At 41.9% G+C, this 22,869-nt stretch overlaps 1 protein-coding gene across 2 annotated transcripts in view; it reads left to right on the forward strand.

Moving 5' to 3' along the window:
* Positions 1–22,869, forward strand: part of ARHGAP10 (Rho GTPase activating protein 10) — a 381,488-nt gene that overhangs the window by 242,012 nt on the left and 116,607 nt on the right. For both annotated transcript variants that reach the window (XR_001919411.1, XM_018061589.1), the window contains exons 16-18: positions 1,794–1,852; positions 13,576–13,681; positions 15,049–15,208. Coding sequence is in view for 1 of the 2 variants with exons in the window: in XM_018061589.1 (XP_017917078.1) it covers positions 1,794–1,852; positions 13,576–13,681; positions 15,049–15,208 (325 nt within the window). In the remaining variant the exon portion in view is untranslated. The remainder of the gene's footprint in view (positions 1–1,793; positions 1,853–13,575; positions 13,682–15,048; positions 15,209–22,869) is intronic.

The raw sequence follows: 22,869 nt of genomic DNA on the forward strand, positions 1-22,869 counted from the left end.
TAGTTTTCCTTTCTTTGAGGTTTTCTAGATATCTCTGTTACTGATGTCTAATTCAGTTTTTAATTGTAAACAGAAATACCCTGTATAAATTGAACCCTTTAAATTTATTGAGGTTTGTTTCATGGTCCAGGATACCTTTATCATGATGAGTCCTCCATACGCACCAGGAAAGAATGTGTTTTCTGTTGATTTTGGATACAGTGTCATTTAGGTGACAGGCATTCCAGTTAAATGGGCTTCCCTTACAGCTTAGCTGGTAAAGAATCTGCCTGCATGCAGAAGACCTGGGTTTGATCCCTGGGTTGGGAAGATCCCCTGGAGAAGGGAAAGGCTACCCTCTTCAGTATTCTGGCCTGGAGAATTCCATGGACTGTATAGTCCATGGGGTTGCAAAGAGTCGGACACAACTCAGAGACTCACTTTCGCTTTGATATCAGTTAGGTACATTGATGGCTGGTAGCTTTGGTCAAATCTGTATCCTAATTGATTTTGTCTACTTGTTATTTATTATTTTATTTTTGTCTACTTGTTTTTATCAGTTACTGAAACTGAGAGATGTTTAAATCTCTGGTCACACTTGTGGACTTGTCTTTTTCCTCCTTGTAGTTCCATCGGTTTTTGCTTCATGGATTTTGAAGATCCTGTTATTAGACCCATTAACATTTATAATTGTTGGAAATTCCCTGGTAGTCCAGTTAGGAGTCTATACTGTCATTGCCGAGACTGAGGGTACAATCCCTGGTCGGGGAACTAAAAACCTGCAAGTCATGGAGGCACAGCCAAAATAAATAAATTAATAAATTTTAAAAACTCATTTAGGATTGTTTAAAAAATTAGGATTGTTATGTCTTCTTAACATAACAATGAATTGACCTCTTTGTCAGTGTGAAATGACCTTCTTTATCCCTGGCATTTTGAATGTCATTGGAATGTGTTTTAAATTTTTTTCTGTGTATATAAATATATATATATATATGTCTTTAATTTTTTAAAAAACATTTGAAGAGGCATTTCTGGGCTTCATGATCTAAACGTTTTAAGACGTTTTTGTCTTTTATGTTGCCAGATTGCTCTCCAGAAAGTGAGTGCAGATTGATAACTCAACTTAATGTTCTTTAAGTGTTTATAGCGTTTGAAGATCTGGTCGTTTAAAATTTAAGATACATGTAAATGTTGATTGAACTAACATTCTGTTGACCACAGTATGAAATCTACTATTTATTTAATCTGCTTTGTAGAAAATTAAAATGATTTTTTAAAAGTTGTCATCAATTTTATTTTATATCTTTATTGTTTCATAGGTATATATCAAAATTGAGTATTATATTTTTATAAGAGATGTGAGAGGAGGGGGCTTGATCTTTAAGTTTGTTTAATCTTCTCCATATATTTTTTGTGGCGTCTTCAATGAATGCCCTAGGGGTGATTGTCAATATTATGTTTATATTTGGTTGGATAAAATGTTTGACTTTAAATAAGTTAGTCTGTGGAAGGAAGTTTTATATATGAAATCAGATGTTTGTAAAGGTACTTTCCTACATTAAATGTGAAATACTATGTGCTTAGATCTGATAGGAATTTGTGACTGCTTAAGCTTTTGATAATGCCTGGTGCAGATAACACTTAATAAAGGAATCCATTTGAATGATGTATCTTTTTTGATATGTAAAAGTATTTCTTGGAGAGTTTTGCACATAAAGAAATGCAGGACATATTGAATATCCTTTTATAAAAAGTGCAAAGAGAGGTGACCTGTTTGTCTTTGGTAATTCTGAGCTGTCTTTTCCATGTAGGAGTCTTCCAGAGCCGCTGATGACCTATGAGTTACATGGAGATTTCATTGTTCCAGCCAGTAAGTATTGTGTCGAGGTGATAGAAAGAATTCTGTGGTTAACTCTGTATACACTAAAATTTCCACTAAATGGAAACTGAACTTTGATTTAAATCTCCCTAATTTAATTTCCATTTAAATTTCCACTAAATCTCATTTCCACTAAAATGAGAGATTTGTTTTTGTTATAATCTGTATTAAAAATGGAAATCACTTTAGGAGGTGTTTGACATTTTCCTCATTTTCATCTTTTAGAAGATGAAAAAAGGAACAATTAATATATGCATTCATACATTCACAGACGTTTATTTACTGCCTACCGTGCACTGGTCTCTGGTAGATAATGAATATATTGAGCTGTGAAAGGATTTCTGCCCCCAGGAGTGATTCTGTAGCAAATATTGGGGTTCACACACTTCTCCCTAAACCATAATATGTATAATAATGTCATGAGCACAATGTGATGGGAATGCAGACATATTTAACTTGCAGAAGGTTGGGGAGATTAGCAGATTTGGAGAGATTAGCAGGTTGGAAATGACTTCACATAGAAAGATATTTAGATGGAAACTGCAGGCAGAAGGAATATTGTGAGCTCATGCCAGAAACCCACACAATATTTGGTAGAGAGTGAATTCTATGTGATAAAACGTTAAATGAAAAAGGCTTATAGTTGGTAGAATTTTAATTTGTGATTGCATTTTTTTGTGAGTCCTAACTCATTTCTTTTTTTCTATTATACACTCAATTATACTGTTATACACACTCCGTTTTTATATTTGATACATGATGTTTAATCATCATAGTCCTCCTAAATGTTCTGGTGTTAGGTATTTAATAGTTAAGGAAAGCAAGGTTGGGATATGTTAAGTACCTTGCCAGGTTATAGAGATCTTTATTTAACATTTAAAACCCCAGTTCTGTTGGCTAAAACCTGCAGTATTGGTTTTCACAGGTGCACTGACGGTAGCTGTAATTGTATTTTCATTTCCGTTTATTTTTTTCCCTTGGATGTATTCCATAGCTTAATCTGTTGAAAACCTTAGAACAATCCCTTTGGGTCCTATGTTACTGCTGCCCAAACATTGCTTTAAATGTTATCTCCTTGTGAGGTCCCTGCTCCAGCCAGCATGAAGGTTCCTGGGAGGTGGCAGAAAGGAGTAATGGGTCAACCCAGTTAGATTCTGCATATAAAACAGGTGTTTGCAAAAGGCAAAAATATGGTTCTATTCACTTGTTTTCACATGGAAGAGGACTGTTTTAAAAAAGGGAATCAGTATGATCAAGGAAGTGGGGGAAAGTTTTCTTGGCAAAAACTCAAGCAAACGCTTAGTTGTTTTGAATTCTTCCCTGTGGCATTTCTGGCAAACTGGGGAAAGAGAAATTAAACTCTCGTTGGAGGACAATTGTTTCATGTTGTTTGCCTCCGAGACTGGAAAAAGCAGAAGAGTGCCAGTTTTAATCTAAAATCCTTTGAGAATTGGAGAAAGATAAAGTGATTATGGAATAAAGGTTTCAGTTCCCATAAGTTAGTATCGTTATCACGCCTTGTAACTGAAGCCAGTATGTTTGAAATTCTGACATCAATGTATTTTTACCAGATGTAGAGGTAGGAGCTCACAAGTGGTTGCTAAGTCCTAGGAGGTGAGTTTCAAGGGTTGTTGAGGCTGTCCTTTAACACTGTGAAGGAAGAGATTGTGTAAGTACAAAAGGGTAGCATCACCTTCTAGACCAGTGCCTTATTTTTTTGCTTCCGGACTTTGTGAGGATCTCACACAGCGAGCTCTCAGTTCCTGACCAGTAATCGAACCCGTACCCTCTGCTGTGGAAGCTCAAAGTCCTAACCACTGGACTGCCAGAAAAATCCTTCCCTTCATTTTTTTCCTTGTCAGTTTCTTTCCTGTAGAGGTCTGTTGAGAACCTGTGAGTTCATTTCTGGTGTATTTAAGACAAATAGAAATTTTTTCCTCTCTGTTGTCATCACAGAAAATAATTTTTTTTCTTCTTCATTCTTAACAGAACAAAACCTATTGATCCATGTTGAATGCATCAAGAAATTAAAAAAAATTTTTTTTTCTTAGTAAAACTAAGAGCATTTCAGCTGATGGAGCTAACTTGAAATTGCTAAAGAAACTGGAAACCGTCTGTGTAGGAAAATCACTCCTGTGTGTCTCCTGCACACACACAATACTTCACTTCTGGTCACCAAATGTGTGGGTTTCCCCACATACCAACCAATTCTGTGATGCCAGCTGAGTGGTCTGCAGCTGGATTCAGTTCTGATTCTGTCTACCTGGAGTTGACCTCTGATCCCACAAGTTAAGGACTTGGTCCTACAAGACTGCCTTCCCATTAAGATACCAGTCCCAAGTCCCAGGTTATTCCTGGTACTTTTGACTAACTGGCTAGAAGTCCACTTTCTCATAACCCCCATCCTGGACATGAGAATTTGTTAGAGTGGTTCATAGAACTTGTGAAAATGCAAGTGTACATTTATTTACCAGCTTATGGTAATGCATTTCATAAAGGATATGATGAAGAATGCAGGTACACGGTCAGGTTCATAGGGCAAAGTCCAGATGTCTCCTGACTGTAGGAGTGTTAGACCCAAGAAGCTGGGACGTGCCACGCTCCTGGCATTTAGATATGTTCATTCACTTGGAAGCTCTCTATACCCTGTGCTAGAGGGACTTTGTATGAAGTCTTCATCCTGTAGGCATGATGGATTATTAACTCCATCTCTTGGCCCTCTCCAGAGAATGGTGGATGGACCTGAAAATTCAAGCTTCTTTCTGGTAACTACCCGCCACCTAGAAGCCCACCAAAAGTCACCTCATTAAAACAAAAGGCATTCTGATTACCCCCAGATTCAGAGGGACTTGGGAGCTTGGGTGTTAGATGTTCTTATCACTCAGGAAATTGCGGAGCTCCTAGGAATTCTGTCAGGAACTAGAAATATTAGAACATAAGACTCTCTGAGCACCCCCCAAAGACAAGGGTTTTAGGAGCTCAGTATCAGGAACTGTATTAGGAACTCTCAGGCACAGAGACCAATATATGTATATTTCTTACCATCCGTCTTGTGAGAGAATATAAGGGGATTTTAGTATAGAAATTTGTAAGGTGAAAATACAGTCGGCTTGGTCCTGCTGGAATCAGGAGCTTACCCAGCTGGGGAAGACTGGTAGGCATTTACCTGGATGGATCTGTTGCTGCACATGGGGTGTATTTCCTTTGAGAAAGTTGTAGTCCTCAGTGTGTGTCTCAGCCTTTCAGGCTCACAGTCTTCGATAGATCATATTGGTAAGAACTGGACCCAGGCTTCAGGGTTGTACTCATGCTAGACTTAATTTGAGAATGAGAACTGAAGCCTGGATGCCTAAGATGGCATCGCTCTAAAACTTCCTGTCTCCCAAATCAGAAATTGTCTTCTTTAGTCCGTGCTCTTGAGTTCAGTGTGTGTTGTTCCTGTAGTCAAGTTACCTGGGAAGCAAAATTATAAATCACAAAGTTCTTGAGTCATTTGTAATGAAAACTATCACAGGAAAGGCACGAGTGTTTGCCTAGCTAGATTGTTCTATCCTTGTTTCTTGTAGGGGAAACAAGACAAAGTCATGTTGTCTTGGTGAAGAGGGACTCAGAAATCTGGAAATTAAAGAAATTGGATGCTTAATGACATCAAGCTCTCTGAGCCTGATGTATTCAATATCTGGTAGATAGGGTCTCCCCCAGAAGAACTGGATTCCTTGATGTCTGTTAATTGAAGCCCTTTGTCCCGTGGAAAGTACTTGAATGGTTACTGCTAATGGTTTCCTAAAATTACAGTATTATTGACTTATGACATTTAAATATTGAATTTAAGTTTATCTGTCTGTGTATCTTTGATAAGCTCCAGTAAGCTACGTTCGCATCTTTTCCAGTCTCCATTAGTTGGCACAGCAACGTAAGCAGATTGACATTAAGTGTTGTAAATGCTGATTTGTAGTGTCACAATTTAAAATGCTTTTGCTATTACAGTAAACTCCTGTCCCTGGCAAATGGCAGGAATTTGGTGTTATGATGAATTTAGCATCTTAGATTTTTTAAAAAAGTTATGTCTTGCCTTCTTTGTTAGTTTATATTAGTTAAAATAAAATGAAATGCACGTGGCATAAGCAGCTAAGGACAAGTTATCTTAGAAAACTCCTTTTGAGTACCTGAAAGTTATTATTATGTTGTAGCCGCATGAAAATGCCCATCAATATAAAAATGGAACAAAACGGAGAAAAAGTAGTTTCACTTTAAAAACTTTGTATCCACAAAATCTTCTTTTTGGAAGAAGGAAAATCAAACTCGGGAAGAAAATGTGTGTGTCACTTGAAATGAGATGGATGTGAGCTGGTGGGAGAGGGACTCAGGAAAGGACGTGGAAGGTTTTGATTCCGTTTTTTAAAACTGGTTATAGTATTTTTAGAAATGAAGAACCTTGGCCTTAGAAGGCAGGAAAACTGTTTTCCTATCTTGCATTTCTGAATAAGTGATAAATCAAAAATATTAGAATTAGATTTTCTTTGAAGAAGATGATTATTGACAAGATACACACATGCATTAGCAGTAGTGTTTCAGTGCAGAGTTTTCAAACATTTTTAGTTTTTGAAAGTATGAAATTTTTATTGCAGGCAATTTTCCTTTCTTTCCCTGGGAATTTTTGACTGTTTTTGAGAGTCCCTGCTTTAATTTCATTTTTAAAAATCAAAGCTGTGAATTGAAAAATGCTATTATATTTTTATTGCTTTCATTTCCTTCCAGCTTTGATGTAGTAAGGTGTTATCTTGGTTTTAACTCCAGATTAAAAACTTGATTATAATTTATCACCTAACTCTTTAGAGAGTTGTACTTTTACTTTTGATGACAAATGTAGTCTGTATCTAAGAGTCTTTTATTATTTAATAGTATTTGATTAATACTCCTTTATCCTTTATCATGTGCCTTTTCATTTCTTAGCCTTTTTTACTTCCTCTTGCTCTATCAACATGTCCTGTGTTGTAAAATCTCATTCCTCTTCTCAAACAGTACTAATGAAAGTGTCAAGTGGAACAAACTCAACTTTACAAACATTGGAAGCAACCTAAATATTCATAATATTAATGGTATGAGTCCATTTAATGACCGAGAGATGTCTGTTACATATTAAATGAAACAGAATATTTGAATATCTCATTGAAAAAAAAGAAGGAAAACCCTGAAAGGATTAAATTTAAAAGTTACTAACACAGCCACTGTGGAGAACAGTATGGAGGGACCTAAAAAAATCTAAAACTAGTTACATATGATCCTGCAATCCCACTCTTGGGCATACAGCTGGAAAAGGTGAAAACTCTTAACTCAGAAACTTGTATGTACACCAGTCATAGCAGTATTATTTACTACAGCCAGGACGTGGAAGCAACCTAAATGTTCATCAAGAGATGAATGGATAAAAATGTGATTTGTGTGTATACACACACATACACACACAATGGAATATTAGCCATAAAAAGAGTGAAATAATGCCATTAGTAGTAACATGGATGAACCCAGAGATTATCATACTAAGTGAAGTAAAGCAGACAGAGAAAGACAAATACCATCGGATATCACTTCTGTGTGGAATCTAAAAAAAAAGAAATGATACAAATGAACTTATTTACAAAATAGAAACAGACTCAGACATAGAAAACAAATTTATGGTTACCCAAGGGGAAGTGGGGTGAGGTGGGATAAGTTAGGATCTTGGGAGTAACATATACACACTTGTTGTTGTTTAGTCAGTAAGTTGTGTCTGACTCTTTTGTGACCCCGTGGACTGTAGCCTGCCAGGCTTCTCTGTCCATGAGATTCTCCAGGCAAAAATACAGAAATGTGTTGCCATTTCCTTCTCCAGGGACTATTTCCCCCTGAGGGATAGATCCCGAGTCTCCTGCATTGTCAGGAGGATTCTTTACTGCTAAGCCACCAGGGAAGCTCATAAACACACTACTATATCAGGTCGGACACGACTGAGTAACTTCACTTTCACTTTCACTTCCATGCATTGGAGAAGGAAATGGCAACCCACTCCAGTGTTCTTGCCTGCAGAGTCCCAGGGACGGGGGAGCGTGGTGGGCTGCCGTCCCTGGGGTCGCACAGAGTCGGACACGACTGGAGCGGCTTAGCAGCAGCAGCAGATATTAAATAGGTTAACAACAGGGACCTACTGTATAGCACAGAGAACTATATTCATCATCTTGTAATGACCTAAAATGAAAAAGGATCTGAAAAAGAATTTTAAAGATTACGATTTTATCTTAGGGTGAGATAAGTTTTATGAGTGACTTGGACTTCTCTTTGAAACATAACACAAATGTGCACAAATAACCACTGTGCAGTTAATGATTTTCAGTGCAGTGGAGATAGCCGTGCAGTTAGCCCTCAGGTCAAGAAACTGAACATCGAGGAATTGCCTGGTTGCCCAGTGGTTAGGACTCTGCCCTCACCACCGAGGTGAAACAGCCACCCCCGGTTACTGTCCCCCGTCCCCCATGCTCCTGTCTCCTGACATCGTGGGTGAGGGTTGCTGCATTTGACCTCTATGTGGATGGAATCACACAGGATATACTGATGTGTCTGGCTTTCTAAAGTTCGTCTAACGAGGTGTCTTCCTGTGGAGGGAATCGGCACATTACTCTCACGGCAGTGCAGCGCGCCATTGTGTGAATATGCCGTCATCCACCCGTTCCAGTCCTGATGCATACTTGAGTTGCTTCAGTTTTGGACTATTCCCTAAAGTGCTGCTGCTGCCAAGAGCATTCCACTGTGTGTCCTTTAGTGAGTGGTCCTATGGTGTCTTGGGATCATCGAGAATACGTGTGTTCAGGATCAGTGGATTTTGCCTAACCGTCCTCCACACTGGTTGTGCCATTTAACTATTCCCACCTAGTTCATGCATGACAGTTCCACTTGCTTCGTGTCCTCATCAAAGCTTATTATTCACTTAAAGCCATCCTGACAGGTGTGTAGGAGGTTTTATTGTGGTGTTAATTTCTATTTTCCTGATAACTAATGAGGTTCAGTGCTTTTTCCATACATGTATGGGTCATTTAACCATCCTCTTTCATATATTTTTGCTCTACGCTTTCCCATTTTTCTCTTGGGTTGTCTCTCTCCTGATTGTAGGAGTTCTATGTACTCTGATTGCATGTTCTTTATTAACTATATGTATTTCTGATTTTTAGTGATTTTTTTTACTGACTTTTACTTTATCTGTTTTCTAAAATTTTAGCTGAACAGACTTTTTTTTACAGTGATAAGAAGGTGAAACTATTATTTTGAAAAAGCATATTCCCTAAGTCAAGCAGAGAAAGACAAATCCTGCATGATCTCACTTATTTGTGAACTTAAACAAAAAACCTTCAAGTTCACAGACACTGAGATCAGACGAGTAGTTGACAGAGGTGGGAGGCAATGGGGTGGGCAAAATGGGTGAAGAGGGATAAAAGGTACAGATTTCCAATTGTAAGATAAATGAGTCAGGAGGATGTAATGGCTACAGCTTGATGGCTCTAGGTGATAACACTGTATTGTATGTTTGAAAGTTGTAAGAGTAGATCTTAGAAGTTCTCAGCATGAGGAAAAATTTTGTAACTATATGTGTTGACAGATGTTAACTTGTTACGGTGATCATTTTTCACTTTGCAGTGTATCCAGATATTGAATTATGGTGTTGTACACCTGAAACTAATATAATGTTACATGCCAATTATTAAACAGTTAAAAAAATAAAAAAAAACATACTAAATTTCCCTTTCTTAATCGGCTTTGCCTTTCTTTTCCCGTCTTTGTCCTTTCTCCCACCACCCCCGTCCCCACCTTTTTTTCCTTTTTGGCTCAGCCTTTTGACATACGGCACTTCTCTGACCACAGATCAATCTCGTGCCCCCTGCAGTGGAAAGGCAGAGTCTTAACCACTGGACCACCAGGGCAACCCTCTCCTGTTTTGAAGAGTTGGTTGGAACCCCACCCTCCCTGTCCCCTTCAGCACCTCACTGTTTAACCTGCTACTTCCGTTAGGTAGATGTCACCATCTCTGAGGCTCCTCCTTTGTTTCGATTCCCCAGGCTCTCCTTAACTCCCGGTGGTGTGATGGTCCGAGCTGCCCAGTCTTCACAGGTCTCTTCTCCTTTGACTGTGATGACGCTGAACCTCCCTGGTCTTCGGTCTCTTCCTCCTCCTGTGTGTTGCTTGGCTCCCTGTTGGCCTCTCCCCTGTACGTCTTTGGAGCTCTTTTCCCCACCATGTCCTTGGTTGGCCTCTGGAGCAGTTGGGCAACATTGGCCACGTGCCAGAGGTCACACGCTTTGTTGAGTGTGGCTAGTCTTCAGCTCTAAAGCATCTTCCCCTTCACAGATACCTGTTAGAGTGCCAGCCCTTGAATGTCACTTTCTCCATCACTCACCATTGTCTTCCTCCTCAAACGTGCTTTGCCTCTTGGGTTCCTGTCTGTCCGTAGAACTGACTCTTACTGCCAGATAACCCAGCCGAGGAACGTCTTCATCTCTGCCTCTTCTCTGACCCACAGCCGATCTGAGGCTGGATCCTGTGAATTCTGCCTCTTGTGTAATAGCTCTCACATTAGAGGAACACAGACCGCAACAGTCACACAGATGACATCCGTAATGTTTGCTAACAGTTTGAGTGCCTCTCCATGCCAGCCACTGGGGCTCAGCACTTGACATTGGTCACCTCACTGAATCTGAGTGGCCTTCTGAGATAGTGCTGTCCACTTCATTTTGAAGGTGAGGAAACAGGCCTAGAGAGCTTAGGCAACTTGCTTAAGGCCACTTTGCTGTTAGTTGGGAGCAGTGATTCTGCTGTCTAACTGCAGACTACACTTCTTTGCTCTATTTTCTCATTTGTAGTTCAACCCGTTTCCAGACTTCCCTGGTGGTTCAGATGGTAAAGACTCTGCTTGTAATGTGGGAGACCCAGGTTCCATCCCTAGGTCAGGAAGATCCTCTGGAGAAGGAAATTGGCAACCCACTCCAGTGTTTTTGCCTGGAGAATCCCATGGACAGAGGAGCCTGGCGGGCTATAGTCTATGGGGTTACAAAGAGCTGGACACAACTGAGTGACTAACACAACTGCTTTCCCCATCTGCCTGCCCCTTCCTGCCTCACTACTTCTTGCCCACATAGCATTTCCTTCTTAATTTGTCCTTTTCCCCATTCAAATTCATCCTCCAAAAATTTCAGGTGTATCTTCCCCTCTGCTCATATTCTTTCTTGATTTACTTTCAGTGACTGATTTAGAAGCCATCAGTAAAGACAGTTCTTATTAGGGTGTAGTGGAGTCACAGTGATGTTAGTTTCATGTGTACAGCAAAGTGAATCAGTTACACACATACACACACACACACACGTATATATATATTTACTCTTTATTAGATTCTTACCCGTATAGGCCATTGCAGAGTATTAAGTCGAGTTCCCTGTGCTACAGAGTAGGTTCTTACTAGTTAACTGATTTCTGTATAGTGTGTACATGTCAATCCCAGCCTCCAATTTATCCTCCCCGTTACCTTTGATAACTACACATTTGTTTTCTACATCTGTCATTCAGTTTTTGTTTTGTAAATAAGTTCATTTGTACCGCTTTTAAAAAAGATTGCGCATATGAGCAATATGATATTTGTCTGACTTCACTCAGTGTGACAATCTCTAGGTCCATCTGTGTCACTGCAGGTGGCATCATTTTGTTCTTATGGATGAGTAAGATTGGTCTTTACAGACCAAAGTTTGGTTCTGAACACCTTTCTATAAGTTGAAGCTGCTCTCTGTGAGGAGGCTGTGTACTTTCTCACAGTTTGCAGAATGCAGCATGTACCCCTCACCTCCCAGTTCCGCCTGTCCCTGAAACCTTTCCTGTTTTTCAAGCCCCTGCTTCAATGCTCTCCCTTACGTGAAGCCTTCCTGCGTGTCCCTGCCAGCTCTCTGTGAACTTCCACAGCAGTTTGCAACCTTCCTTCCTGATGTGGTAACCTGAGCAGCTAATTCTCGTTAGCCACTTCTTTGACACCTCTGAAAACTCAAGCATAATTTTCAATATTAAGTGGTTTTTTTTTTTTGATGTGTTCCATAATTTTCCATCAACACAATAAAAGGAATTTGGGCGCATTGTTCATAAGAGCCTTGGATGAGAAGACCAACGTCTAAGGTATTAAGGGACTATATTTGTTCCCTTAAGCTGCTGTGACAGAGAACCGCAAACTGAATGGCTTGAAGCAGGAGAGGTTCATTTTGTTACAGCGCAAGAGGTGAGGTCCCAAATCTAGGTGTCAGCGGAGCCTGCTCCCTTGGGAGACTCTAGGGTAGGGTCCTTCCTTGCCTCCTCCGCCTTCCGACATTTCCTGGCAATTCCTGGTGACCCTTGGCTTGTAGCTTCGTCGATTAACACCTGATGGTCTCTCCTGTGTCTGCCTTCATGGGGGTCGTCTTCCCCTGGGCCTTTGATTTCTTATAAGGGCAGCAGGCGTCTTGGATTCGGAACTTCCCTGGTGGCTCAGCTGGTAAAGAGCCTGCCTGCTAGTGCAGGAGACACAAGAGACCTGGGTTCATCCCCTGGGTTGGGAAGATTCCTTGGAGAAGGAGATGGCAACGTGCTCCAGTATTCTTCCCTGGAAAATTCCACGGACAGAGGAGCCTGGTGGGCAGCACCGCATTTCTCCACTGTTGTCTCATCTTAACTAATGACATCTTCAGTGACCTGTTCTAAATAAGCACTGTGTCAGGCACAGCGTGTGATCCCAGTGTTTTGACATCTGGTGTCTGACTGACCCTGGGGAGACTGTCCTTTCCAGGGCTACCCAATTCCTAGAGATATTTAACCTGAGCACACTTTCCATGTGCGAACTAACCAATCCAGAGCCCACATTCTCTCCCTAACCCCATCTTTCAGGTTCTGACATTCCAGGCCAACATTCTCCTGCCTTAATCACCCCAGGGCCAGGTGCTAGATAATCGGGAACAATCTTTATATCCCTGAGCCTGTTGAAAGATTTACACCAACCAATCCTAAGCCTGCTTACCCTGCCTTGCCTGTTCCTTCAGAAAGATAGCACAGTAAAGCATCTTGCCCTCACCTCCTGACCGCCCCTGGTGCTTCACCGCGTGGCCCTGCCTGGCATTGCATTTCCCCTTTTTTCTAGGATCTGTGAGGATCAGCTTCTTCCTTCATGGCAGTTTTCATGTCTGTGTGTCTTACCACACCTGATGAAAACGAGATGATACATTTTAAAAACATTCACGTTCTGTGATACCGGGAGTTAGAATTTCAGCATATCATTTGGGGGATAAAATTTAATGCATAAAAGGAAAGAAGCCACTTGGTGAGATTTTATTTGCATTCCACTGTGAGGTGGTGACCCATGACTAGAGTCAACAGGTAAGTGAGGAACAGACTTGAGGAGCAGCATGCCAGAGAGAGAGGTCATGGTCCCTTTCTGTTCTTAAACACCTGCAGAGGGAAAGGCGTTATTTGCCGCTGCACTGAAATTACATCATAGGGGAGGCACAGAAGATTCATAATAGGGAGAAAGATGGATTTTCTTTTCCTTTGAATGGTGGCAAAATACGTGTAAATTCTGTGCTTGAAGATTTAATGGATGAGCTGTTGCAATTGTTTGTTTTCAGGCCTATATTTCATTCTGAATTCTCTGCTAACTTTTCTGTTTTTCTTTTTTTTTTTTAAAGAGAGCGGCAGCCCGGAATCTCGTGTTAATGCCATCCATTTCTTGGTACACAAACTGCCAGAAAAAAATAAAGAAATGTTGGATATTTTGGTGAAACACTTAACGAAGTAAGATTTTCTTCCTAACTTGCTTTATTTCGCTCTGGGTGCCATGTGGTGATGTGGGTCTGTAACACTTTGAACTGGGGCTGCGGACACAATACCAGGGACCACACCTGCAAGGGCAGGCTGGACGCTTGCCTCGTTGTGTGTGTTTTGGACAAGGGTGATGAAATGTGATGCGTTCATGAAGTTGTGTAATTATTTGCTTAACTTCACTGCCAGCAACTCAGGGTTTGATTAGAAGTAAGAAAAGAGAATCTTAAACATTTCCCTATGCACCGATTCTAGCCTGTTAGCAAATTTAGCTTGGTTTCACACCTACCTAACTCTGAGTCTGCATGGATATATCCTTGAAATTTGTTTAATCCAATAATAGGTAGTTATTTCATTCAATCCATTCCATTTTTTTTTTTTTTGCTCCCTCTTTACAAAGTAAGCAAAAGCTAATAATTCAGTGGGGAAATTAGCTCTTTCTTCATATGTAAATGACTCCTAGGTCACTATAATTGTAGAATTTCAGAGGTGAGAGGAAGCTGAGGAACACTATGTTTTATAACTTGTATTTCACACACACACACAAAATAAACTGAAGGTGAGAAAATATTGTGTGCTTCCAAGGGTTCTACTGCTGTAGAGCCATTCATTCATGTGGCCTGCCAGTATTTTCTGAGTGCCTTACGAGGTGTTAGTTGGACACATAGTTGAACAACATAAAGTCCCTGTCTTTGTGAAGTACCTTCTTTCTGAAAGGGAAAAGATAATGAACAGACTACAAATAAAAATCATGTCGGGTGGTAAGTGGTAAAAAGGCTAAGTAAGAGTGAGGGATAAAGAATATGTATTGGGTTTGGGACTAAAAAGAGTTGTGATGGAGGGTCTTTTCAAGGATAAGACATTTGAGTTGAGACTTGAATTGGGTGGCAGGGCTGCTGAGAACAGTCGCCCAGGTTGTTGGCCGCACAGTGGAGTATGGGTGTGCCGACCAAGCTCTGTGTGCTTGTGATGATGCTTCTTACAAAGGTGCCAGGTGGTCTGGGAGTCTTTGGAAACAAGTGTATAATGACCAGGGGAAAGAAGGGGTGTTCTTAGCAGAAAGGAACAGACAGTAAATGAGGGCCTTCAGGGACGCAAGCTTAGCATAGACATAGAACTGTTAAGAAGGGTGCTGTGGTTGAACAGAGCATCAACGAAAAGGAAGGAAGTGGGAAGGCAGGCGGGGTCCCCACCTGTGGTGCCTTGCCAGGCGTGGCCATCACAGTGGCGGACACTGAGTCTGGCTTCTTGCATGTAGGGAAAGGCAGAGTTGCAGACATCCCACGGTCACTGCCCCTTATTTTAACCAGAGACCTTCTTACCCCCTTTCATCTTACTAGTGTTTCAAATCACTCCAAGCAGAATCTCATGACCGTGGCAAATTTAGGAGTGGTGTTTGGACCAACTCTCATGAGGCCGCAGGAAGAGACTGTTGCTGCCCTCATGGATTTGAAGTTTCAGAACATCGTTGTGGAAATTTTAATCGAAAACCATGAAAAGGTAAAAGTGCCTTTTTCCTCCTTTGCTTAGGGTAGTTCCTGTCTGGGGCTTATTTCCGTGTGAGGTACGTCTGTCCTCTTAGTTTTTTATGTCATGATCTTATTCTCATGATGGTAAGCCTGGCTCTGAGAAGTCCTCATGGAGTTTGTGTCTTTGGTGGAGTTCCATAAATCTGAAGCTTACCTAGGCTTCGGTTATTCCACTGGTTTAAGGAAGCAACGTTTACTCCAGATGCAAATAAGGATCGGCCGTGCTGTAGGCTGTTTCTTGCTGCCCTTGCTCCTCTCCTTGGATTTCTCACGCAGGGTCTGTTTTCTGTAACACAGGAAAAACATTTGTTGTCGGTCTCTTTCACACTCCCCCCAAGAAAAACACACACAACTCCCCGCCTCTCCTCACAGCTATGCCAACAATTTCAGGAGATCCACATGCATTCTTGAACCTGGGGCCTCCAGGCTGAGAATCTCTGGCTTAAAATGAATAATCTCTTGGGTGGCATATCCTATTGTTTGTTTCTCTGTGTTCAGAGGAACACGTGAGTTTTCAAAATAAATGGACTCTTTCAAGATCTTCTAGGATTTTTTCCTCCTCTTCTGTTCATATAGAGCAGGACCTAACTTTCCTCATTCTTCTTCTTTTTTAAAAAATAATTTTTATTGAGGCATAATTGCCTTACAGTGTGCTATTTTCTACTCTACAGCATAATGAATCAGCTGTGCATACACGTATATCCCCTCTTTTTTGGTTTTCTTTCCCATGTGGGTCACCACAGAGCACTCTGCAGGGTTGTCTGAACTATACAGTAGGTTCTCACTAGCTACGTATTTTATTCATAGTGTCAATAGTGAATATATGTCAGTCCCAATCTGCCAGTTCACCCCATCCCTCTTCCCCCTTGGTATCCATAAGTTTGTTCTCTACATCTGTGTCTCTATCTTTGCTTTGCAAGTAAATTCATCTATACCATTTTTCTAGATTCTACATATATGTGTCAATATACGATACTTTTTTTCTCTTTCTGACCTCCTTCACTCTGTATGACAGACTCTGGCTCCACCCATGTCTCTGCAAATGATCCGATTTCGTTCCATTTTATGGCTGAGGAATATTCCGTTGTATGTATGTACATCTTCTTTATCCGTTCCTCTATTGATAAGTTGCTTCTGTGTCTGACTATTGTGAACCGTGCTGCAGTGAACATTAGGGGGCATAGGTGTTGTCTGAGTTACGGTTCTCTTACTTCTAAGACAGGGAATTGGAAAACGCTTAATGATTGGTCAACAACTTGAATTGCTTACTAAATTTTCTAAAAAATTGGGTTTGTGTTATACGGTAAGCAAGTATTAGGTGCTGAGAGGCGAAGACAAACATTACAGCCCCAGATGGAAAGTAAGTCACTATCTGGGGGGTTGGAGTCGTGTTTTGGGAACTGTACCCCACAGCTCACATCCCTAACATCCTGTGCAAAGGTGCTTACTTTTCTAATTGTTACCCGTTTCTCTCTTCTAGATCTCTGAGGACAGAGATCTTTTTGCACATTTAGAATAAATCCTGGTACTCCTTAGGCACTCTGTTAATATTTATTTGATGAATTAATGGATTCAGTAAAATATATGGAGGTCAAAGAAGTGGAAGGAGACAGAGAGAGGTGTAGTCCCTTTGAACAAAGCCTGGGGAGAATGTTCCTTGGATTCTTGCTGTGTCTTCTGCTGACTGGAGCAATTCTAGCTTATGCGAATATCACTTCCCACTGAAAAGTAAGGCTTGAAACCTAGTTAGAGATTCACTTTATGAGGTGGCAGAAGCAGCTTGCTTATGGGTGTCAGACATTGGTGGGGTTTTTTTTTTTGGTTTTGTTTTTCGGCAGCTAGTGGTGCATTTATGCCTCCTTTTATGGTCCTGTCAAACAGTCATTAAACCTCGTTAGCGTGTACAGTGAGCTCTCCAGGAAGACAGCTTCATGGCACAATGGCTACTATTCGTTTTGTGGAAAAGAAATAATTAGACTCTAAGCTTCGAGAAAATGTTTAGGAGCGCAGCTCTCATTAAGTTAAATCCCAATTAGAGAACTTTTATTCAATTTATTTGTGAAAATACCCACTCTGGGTCTTGCTCTTGGATAAAAGGCGTCCCCCACCTAATGCTGCAGCTTCCCATTTTGTTCTCTTATTTGGTGCTGGGGAGATAAGTACCTGATTCTGTCCTTCTGGGAAGTAGTGAGGGCTACTTTCACCCTGTTAACAAATCTTATAGGAACTTCCAAGTGGCATTGCCGAGCCAATTACAGTAGTTACTGCAGATGGGACTGGACCCATGTGCAGAGATGGAGCTTTATAGAAGTAAGTGGAGGGCTTCTGGTCTGCGCTCTCCCCCTTGCTGTGGCCGCGCTAGATAGTGCTGTGAACGCACAGCTGATATTGACTGAAGTCCTGAGGCCTCCTACCAAAAGGAGATGAGATACTGAGTTTCAGATTTTTCCCTGAATGTGTGGGCTCACGTCTGGGGCACCCTAAGGGTTGCTTGGGGTGGGGCGGTTCAGTTCAGTTCAGTCGCTCAGTCATGTCCGACTCTTTGTGACCCCATGAACTGCAGCACGCCAGGCCTCCCTATCCATCACCAACTCCCGGAGTCTACCCAAACCCATGTCCATCGAGTCGATGATGCCATCCAACCATCTCATCCCCTGTCGTCCCCTTCTCCTTCTGCCCTCAATCTTTCCCAGCAGCAGGGTCTTTTCAAATGAGTTAGCTCTTCACATGAGGTGGCCAAAGTATTGGAATTTCAGCTTCAACATCAGTCCTTCCAATGAACACTCAGGACTGATCTCCTTTAGGATGGACTTGTTGGATCTCCTTGCAGTCCAAGGGCAGTTAGTTTGGATTAATGAACATTTTTGAGAACTTAATTTCTCCATTCTCTCTTTTCTGCCCCCCACTTCAATTTCACCTTTGTGCACTTTTTAAAAAAAAAAACGATTTTTTTTAATGTGGACCATTTTTTAAAAGTCTTTATTGAATTTGTTAAGATATTGTTTTATGTTTTGTTTTTTGGGCCCTGAGGCATGTGGGATCTTGTCTTCCTCACCAGGGGTTGAACTGCAGCGCCTCCCATTGAAAGCACGGAGTCCTAACCACTGGACCACCTGGGAAGTCCCATCCTTGGCCACTTTCACTCTCACTCCCAGCTTTTTGTTTCTGTTTGGGCTTCACGTAAGAGTCTGTGCTGTGCTTTGGGGAAGAGTATTTCTGCCGACAAGGGTGGTTTTATAGAAACACTTCCTGTGGATGTCTGGCCCCACCTGAGCCATGCGTTTCCTTGACAACTGATCTCCATACACCACCTAAAGTAAAGAGGCTGATGTTTGTCTTGAATGTGGTGAAAGAGGGATATGTTGATAGTTCCTTTTAATGTTTGAGAGCAAAGAGGAAAATGAGAAAGGGTAGGAAATGTGAGAAAGAATAGCCTCGTGAGGAAGGAAAAATAATTGTAATTCAAAAAAGAGGGGAAACTAGCAGTGAAATGAAACGGCCAAAAGGACAATAGAAAGAAAATGTTTTCTTTTCCTTAGTTACTTATTTTTCTTCCCTAGGAATGTGAAATACGTTAACTCTGACCAGGAAAGTTGCTAAGTCAGAAAAGGAAACTTTCAACATGTAATTAAAGCAAGAGAGCTCCAGATTAATTTTGGAGTTGGAAAAGGACCCCTGGTTAATCTTTGGAGATCACATTTTATCCAAGCCTCTTTGCTGTTTTCATAAAATCCATATGTACTTTATAGGAAACCTAATCCATATGTTTTGGCTTCATTTCCACTCAGTACATTAAGATGTTGTTTTAAGAAAAGTGTTCATGGGCCAAAAATATTATCAAGGTCTTTTTTCCTTTGCAAACCAGAAAATTGCATTTCCCAAATGGAAAGGGTACTGTGAAATTCCCAAGGATTTTCAAATAGGGGTTTCACCTTAGAATGTGTGAGTTTTGCGTTTGTTTTGTTCTTAAAGTATACAGTTGTTCCCTTGATATCTGTGGGGAGTTGGTTCCAGGATCCCCTGCAGATACCAAAATCCACAGATTTTCTGGTCCCTTATATAAAATGGCATAGTATTTGCACATATCCTATACACATTTTCCTGTGAGACTTCCCTGGTGGCTCAGATGGTAAAGCATCTGCCCACAATGCGGGAGACCTGGGTTCAATCTCTAGGTTGGAAAGATCTCCTGGAGAAGGAAATGGCAACCCACTCCAGTATTCTAGCCTGGAAAATCCCATGGACGGAGGAGCCTGGTGGGCTATAGTCCATGGGGTCACAAAGAGTTGGACACGACTGAGCAACTTCACTATATACATTTTCATGTATTCTTTACATCATCTCTAGATTACTTGTACTGATAATACCTAATACAATGTAAATGCTGTGTAAATAGTTGCCAGTGTGGGGAAAATGCAAGTTTTGCTTTTTGGAACTTTCTGGAATTTTTTTCTGAATAGTTTTGATCTGCTGTGGGCTGAATCTGCTAATGGGGAACCCATGGAGGGCCAGCTAGTTGAGGATTAATTCAGTACATCTGTCACGAGCGCCTGCTCTGCGTCAGACACAGTGTGAGATTTGAGAGAAGTGAAGACAGTCCTGTAGGGAAAAGAAATGGAGTGGTGGAGGGTAAGTGTGCTCAGACAGAAGAGGGAAAGCTGCCGGGAGTTTATGAGCAGAGTTTATGTCCAGCTGCGGGGAATCTGGAAGGCTTCCTGCAAAGGTGACTTGAATAGGTTGTAGCATGGAGTTTGAACAGGTGGAGGTGTTTTAAGGGGACATTTCAGGTATGAGGCATCATGTAATCAGAGAAGCAGCGAGTCGGTGTGTGTTCTGGGAACGCACCTCTTGTTGGAATGCGGGTGAGTGGCACGGGATGAGATTGGAAAGAGATTCAGGCCAGGTGTGGAGAGGTTGAGACTGCCACCACAGGACTTGGGGGTTAATTTTGGAGGTACCAGGGCCTCTCATCGTTTTGAAGTGAGCTGCTTCATCTGGCAGCAAGGTTTGCCGTGAAAGAGGAGGCGTGAAGGACCAGGTGAGGGGTCTCATGGAACGCTGGTGAGAATGGGGCGTTTCCAGGGGAGAGCATCAGTTTGTGAGGTGGAAGAGACAAAATCCAGGTGCCGGATTTGTGGGGCGCCTCAGGGGAAGGGGCTATAAGTGATGCTGGGTACTCCATCTCAGGAGAATATTGGTGTTATTAATCAAAGAAGGGAAAAATGTGTTCGGGGCAGCAGTAAGATTGAGTTTAGTTTATAACATGCAGGATTTTAGTGGTTGTCTGGATATCTAGCAAGATCAACCCAGCATTGGAAAAGACCCTGATTCTGGGAAAGACTGAAGGCAGGAGGAGAAGGGGGCGGCAGAGGATAAGATGGTTGAATGGCATCACCGACTCAGTGGACGTGGGTTTAAGCAAACTCACGAAGGGCAGGGAAGCCTGGCCTGCTGCAGTCCATTGGGTTGCAAAGAGTTGGATGCGACTTAGCGACTGAACAGCAAAGCCCGGCAGACAGTTGGGCTTTGTTTTTCAGTGATGCCAGTTGCTCTCAGGAGACAGGCAAGTTTGAGGGCTAATGGAAGACATGTTTTCTCCAAGAGTAAGAGGTCTGTTGAGAGCAGCTTCTAAGGCCGTAAGTGCATGAGTGTTCAGGAGTGGGTAGTTAGTCTGGGCCTACTTTCGGTGTTTCCCGTGTCACAGAAGAACGTACAGGAGGAAGAGTCAGAGCAGGCTTGCCAGGGAAGGGAAGGATGATGTGGGCGCCTTCACCTGCATTGTACGTGGTTTGGTCGTCATTATCATACCTGACCTTCTGTTAGCTCTCAGCTGGGGTGGGGATGATCCTCAGAGGAGCTCAGTTAAACTAAGTGTAAAGAACCCTCTTGAGTTATAGAGTCTATTTCAGTTGAGCATGTTCTGTTATTTTATACATTTTTAATGTCATAAAAGAAATTTATGTTTATAATGTGACTCCCTCCATGCCTCTGCCCTGATCTGTTCCCCTAGGGCCCTTGAACATTCAGAAGAGCCTTTAAGGCTCTTCTGGAAAAAAAAAAAAAAAAAAAAAAAGCAAAAATCCTATATCACAGTGGTTTTCTTTTACTGTCTGCTTCATTTTATGTTCCTATTGAAAGTGGCAATTTCTATCAGGTGAGGTTTATAAAGTTACTCTCAAGAAAATCACTTCACAAAGTATGTGTCATACTATAGTTATAATCCAAGTTACATTTATCTTGTTAAGGATTTTGGTTGGATTTTCAGTGTGATGGGTTTGCTCTCAAGGTCATTTGATTCTGAGGGACAGCAGGTGATGAGGTTTTTTCCTGGTTTTAGCTTGTGTTCAGTACAATTTCTGGGGACCACACGGTGCTGACCAACAATCACGTTTTGTTTACATAAATCTTTTCCTCTATGAGGATTCCTGTAACTTTGCTAAAAGAAGCATTTTTGCCTTTGAAATAGGCTCAGAGTCAGCCTGTGTCTTTTTTTTTTTTTGGATTGTGCTGTGTGGCATGCAAGATCTTAGTTCCCTGACCAGGGATTGAACCTGGACCCTGGCGGTGAAAGCATGGAGTCCCAACTACTGGATCACCAGGGAAATCCCTGTGTCTTTTTCTCTTGCTGAGAAAACAGAAGCTGTTGGAGATGGTCATGCATTGTGGTAAAGGCTGATGTCATGTTCCTGTTCATGACTTTCTTCAGTAGACTTTCTTTATCCTTCTTTTTGTGAACACGGGTTGCAAAGTTCTTGACTAGCCTATATCCCCGTCACAGGAACCTCCCAGGTGGCTTGCGGTAAAGAATTCGCCTGCCAGTGCAAGAGATGCAGGTTCAGTCCCTGGGTCGGGAAGATCTCCTTGAGAAACGGAATGGCAACCCACTCCAGTATTCTTGCTTGGAGAATTCCATGGACAGAGGAGCCGGGCGGGCTATAGGCCATGGGTTGCAAAGAGCTGGACGGGACTGAATAACAGAGCAGGCTTGCTGTTTATCACAGAGCATTTAGTAGGAATAAAGGTGAGACGGGCACACATGTTTCCCCTCAGGTGTGCAGCGTAATCCCCAGATGTTAAATTATACCACGTGGAGAAGGGTATCCAACGGGGGTGGGGGCAGGGATGATTCACTTCTGCTAACCTTGGGACTGACTGTCTGACCTTGCATCCAGTGGGTTTTCCCAAAGCTAGAAGAGTCTGCCCGCGACTGGTGGGATGGATGGCGGGATGGATTCCCTGTTTGGGCCCCACCTGCAGGCCAGCAGCAGCGATGTGAGTTCTGTTTGGGATACGGGGAGCCTGGCTCCATTCCTGTAGATACAGAAACCACACACCCAGGCTGGGCGTCTCCTGATCTCATGTCATCCTTTAACGCCAGTGAGACCCAAGTGAGCGGCATGCAAACCATTTTCCACTGAGTATGAGGAACCTTCCAGTCTTAGCACACGCTTGTTGTTTAATGGGAGAAAGATTCTTTTTCAAAAAGAACCCAACCTAAAATGCATCTTGATTTAGCTTTGCTGGCACTGGGTTGCTAGGCAGCACCAGTTTTCATGTGAGAGAAAAAGAAATGTCTGAAACCCCAGCAACAACAATAAAACTCCTAAGTTCCTGAAAGTTGAGTCTGCCTGA

This window comes from Capra hircus, chromosome 17 (assembly GCF_001704415.2).
Source record: "Capra hircus breed San Clemente chromosome 17, ASM170441v1, whole genome shotgun sequence".
Lineage (NCBI taxonomy): Eukaryota > Metazoa > Chordata > Mammalia > Artiodactyla > Bovidae > Capra > Capra hircus.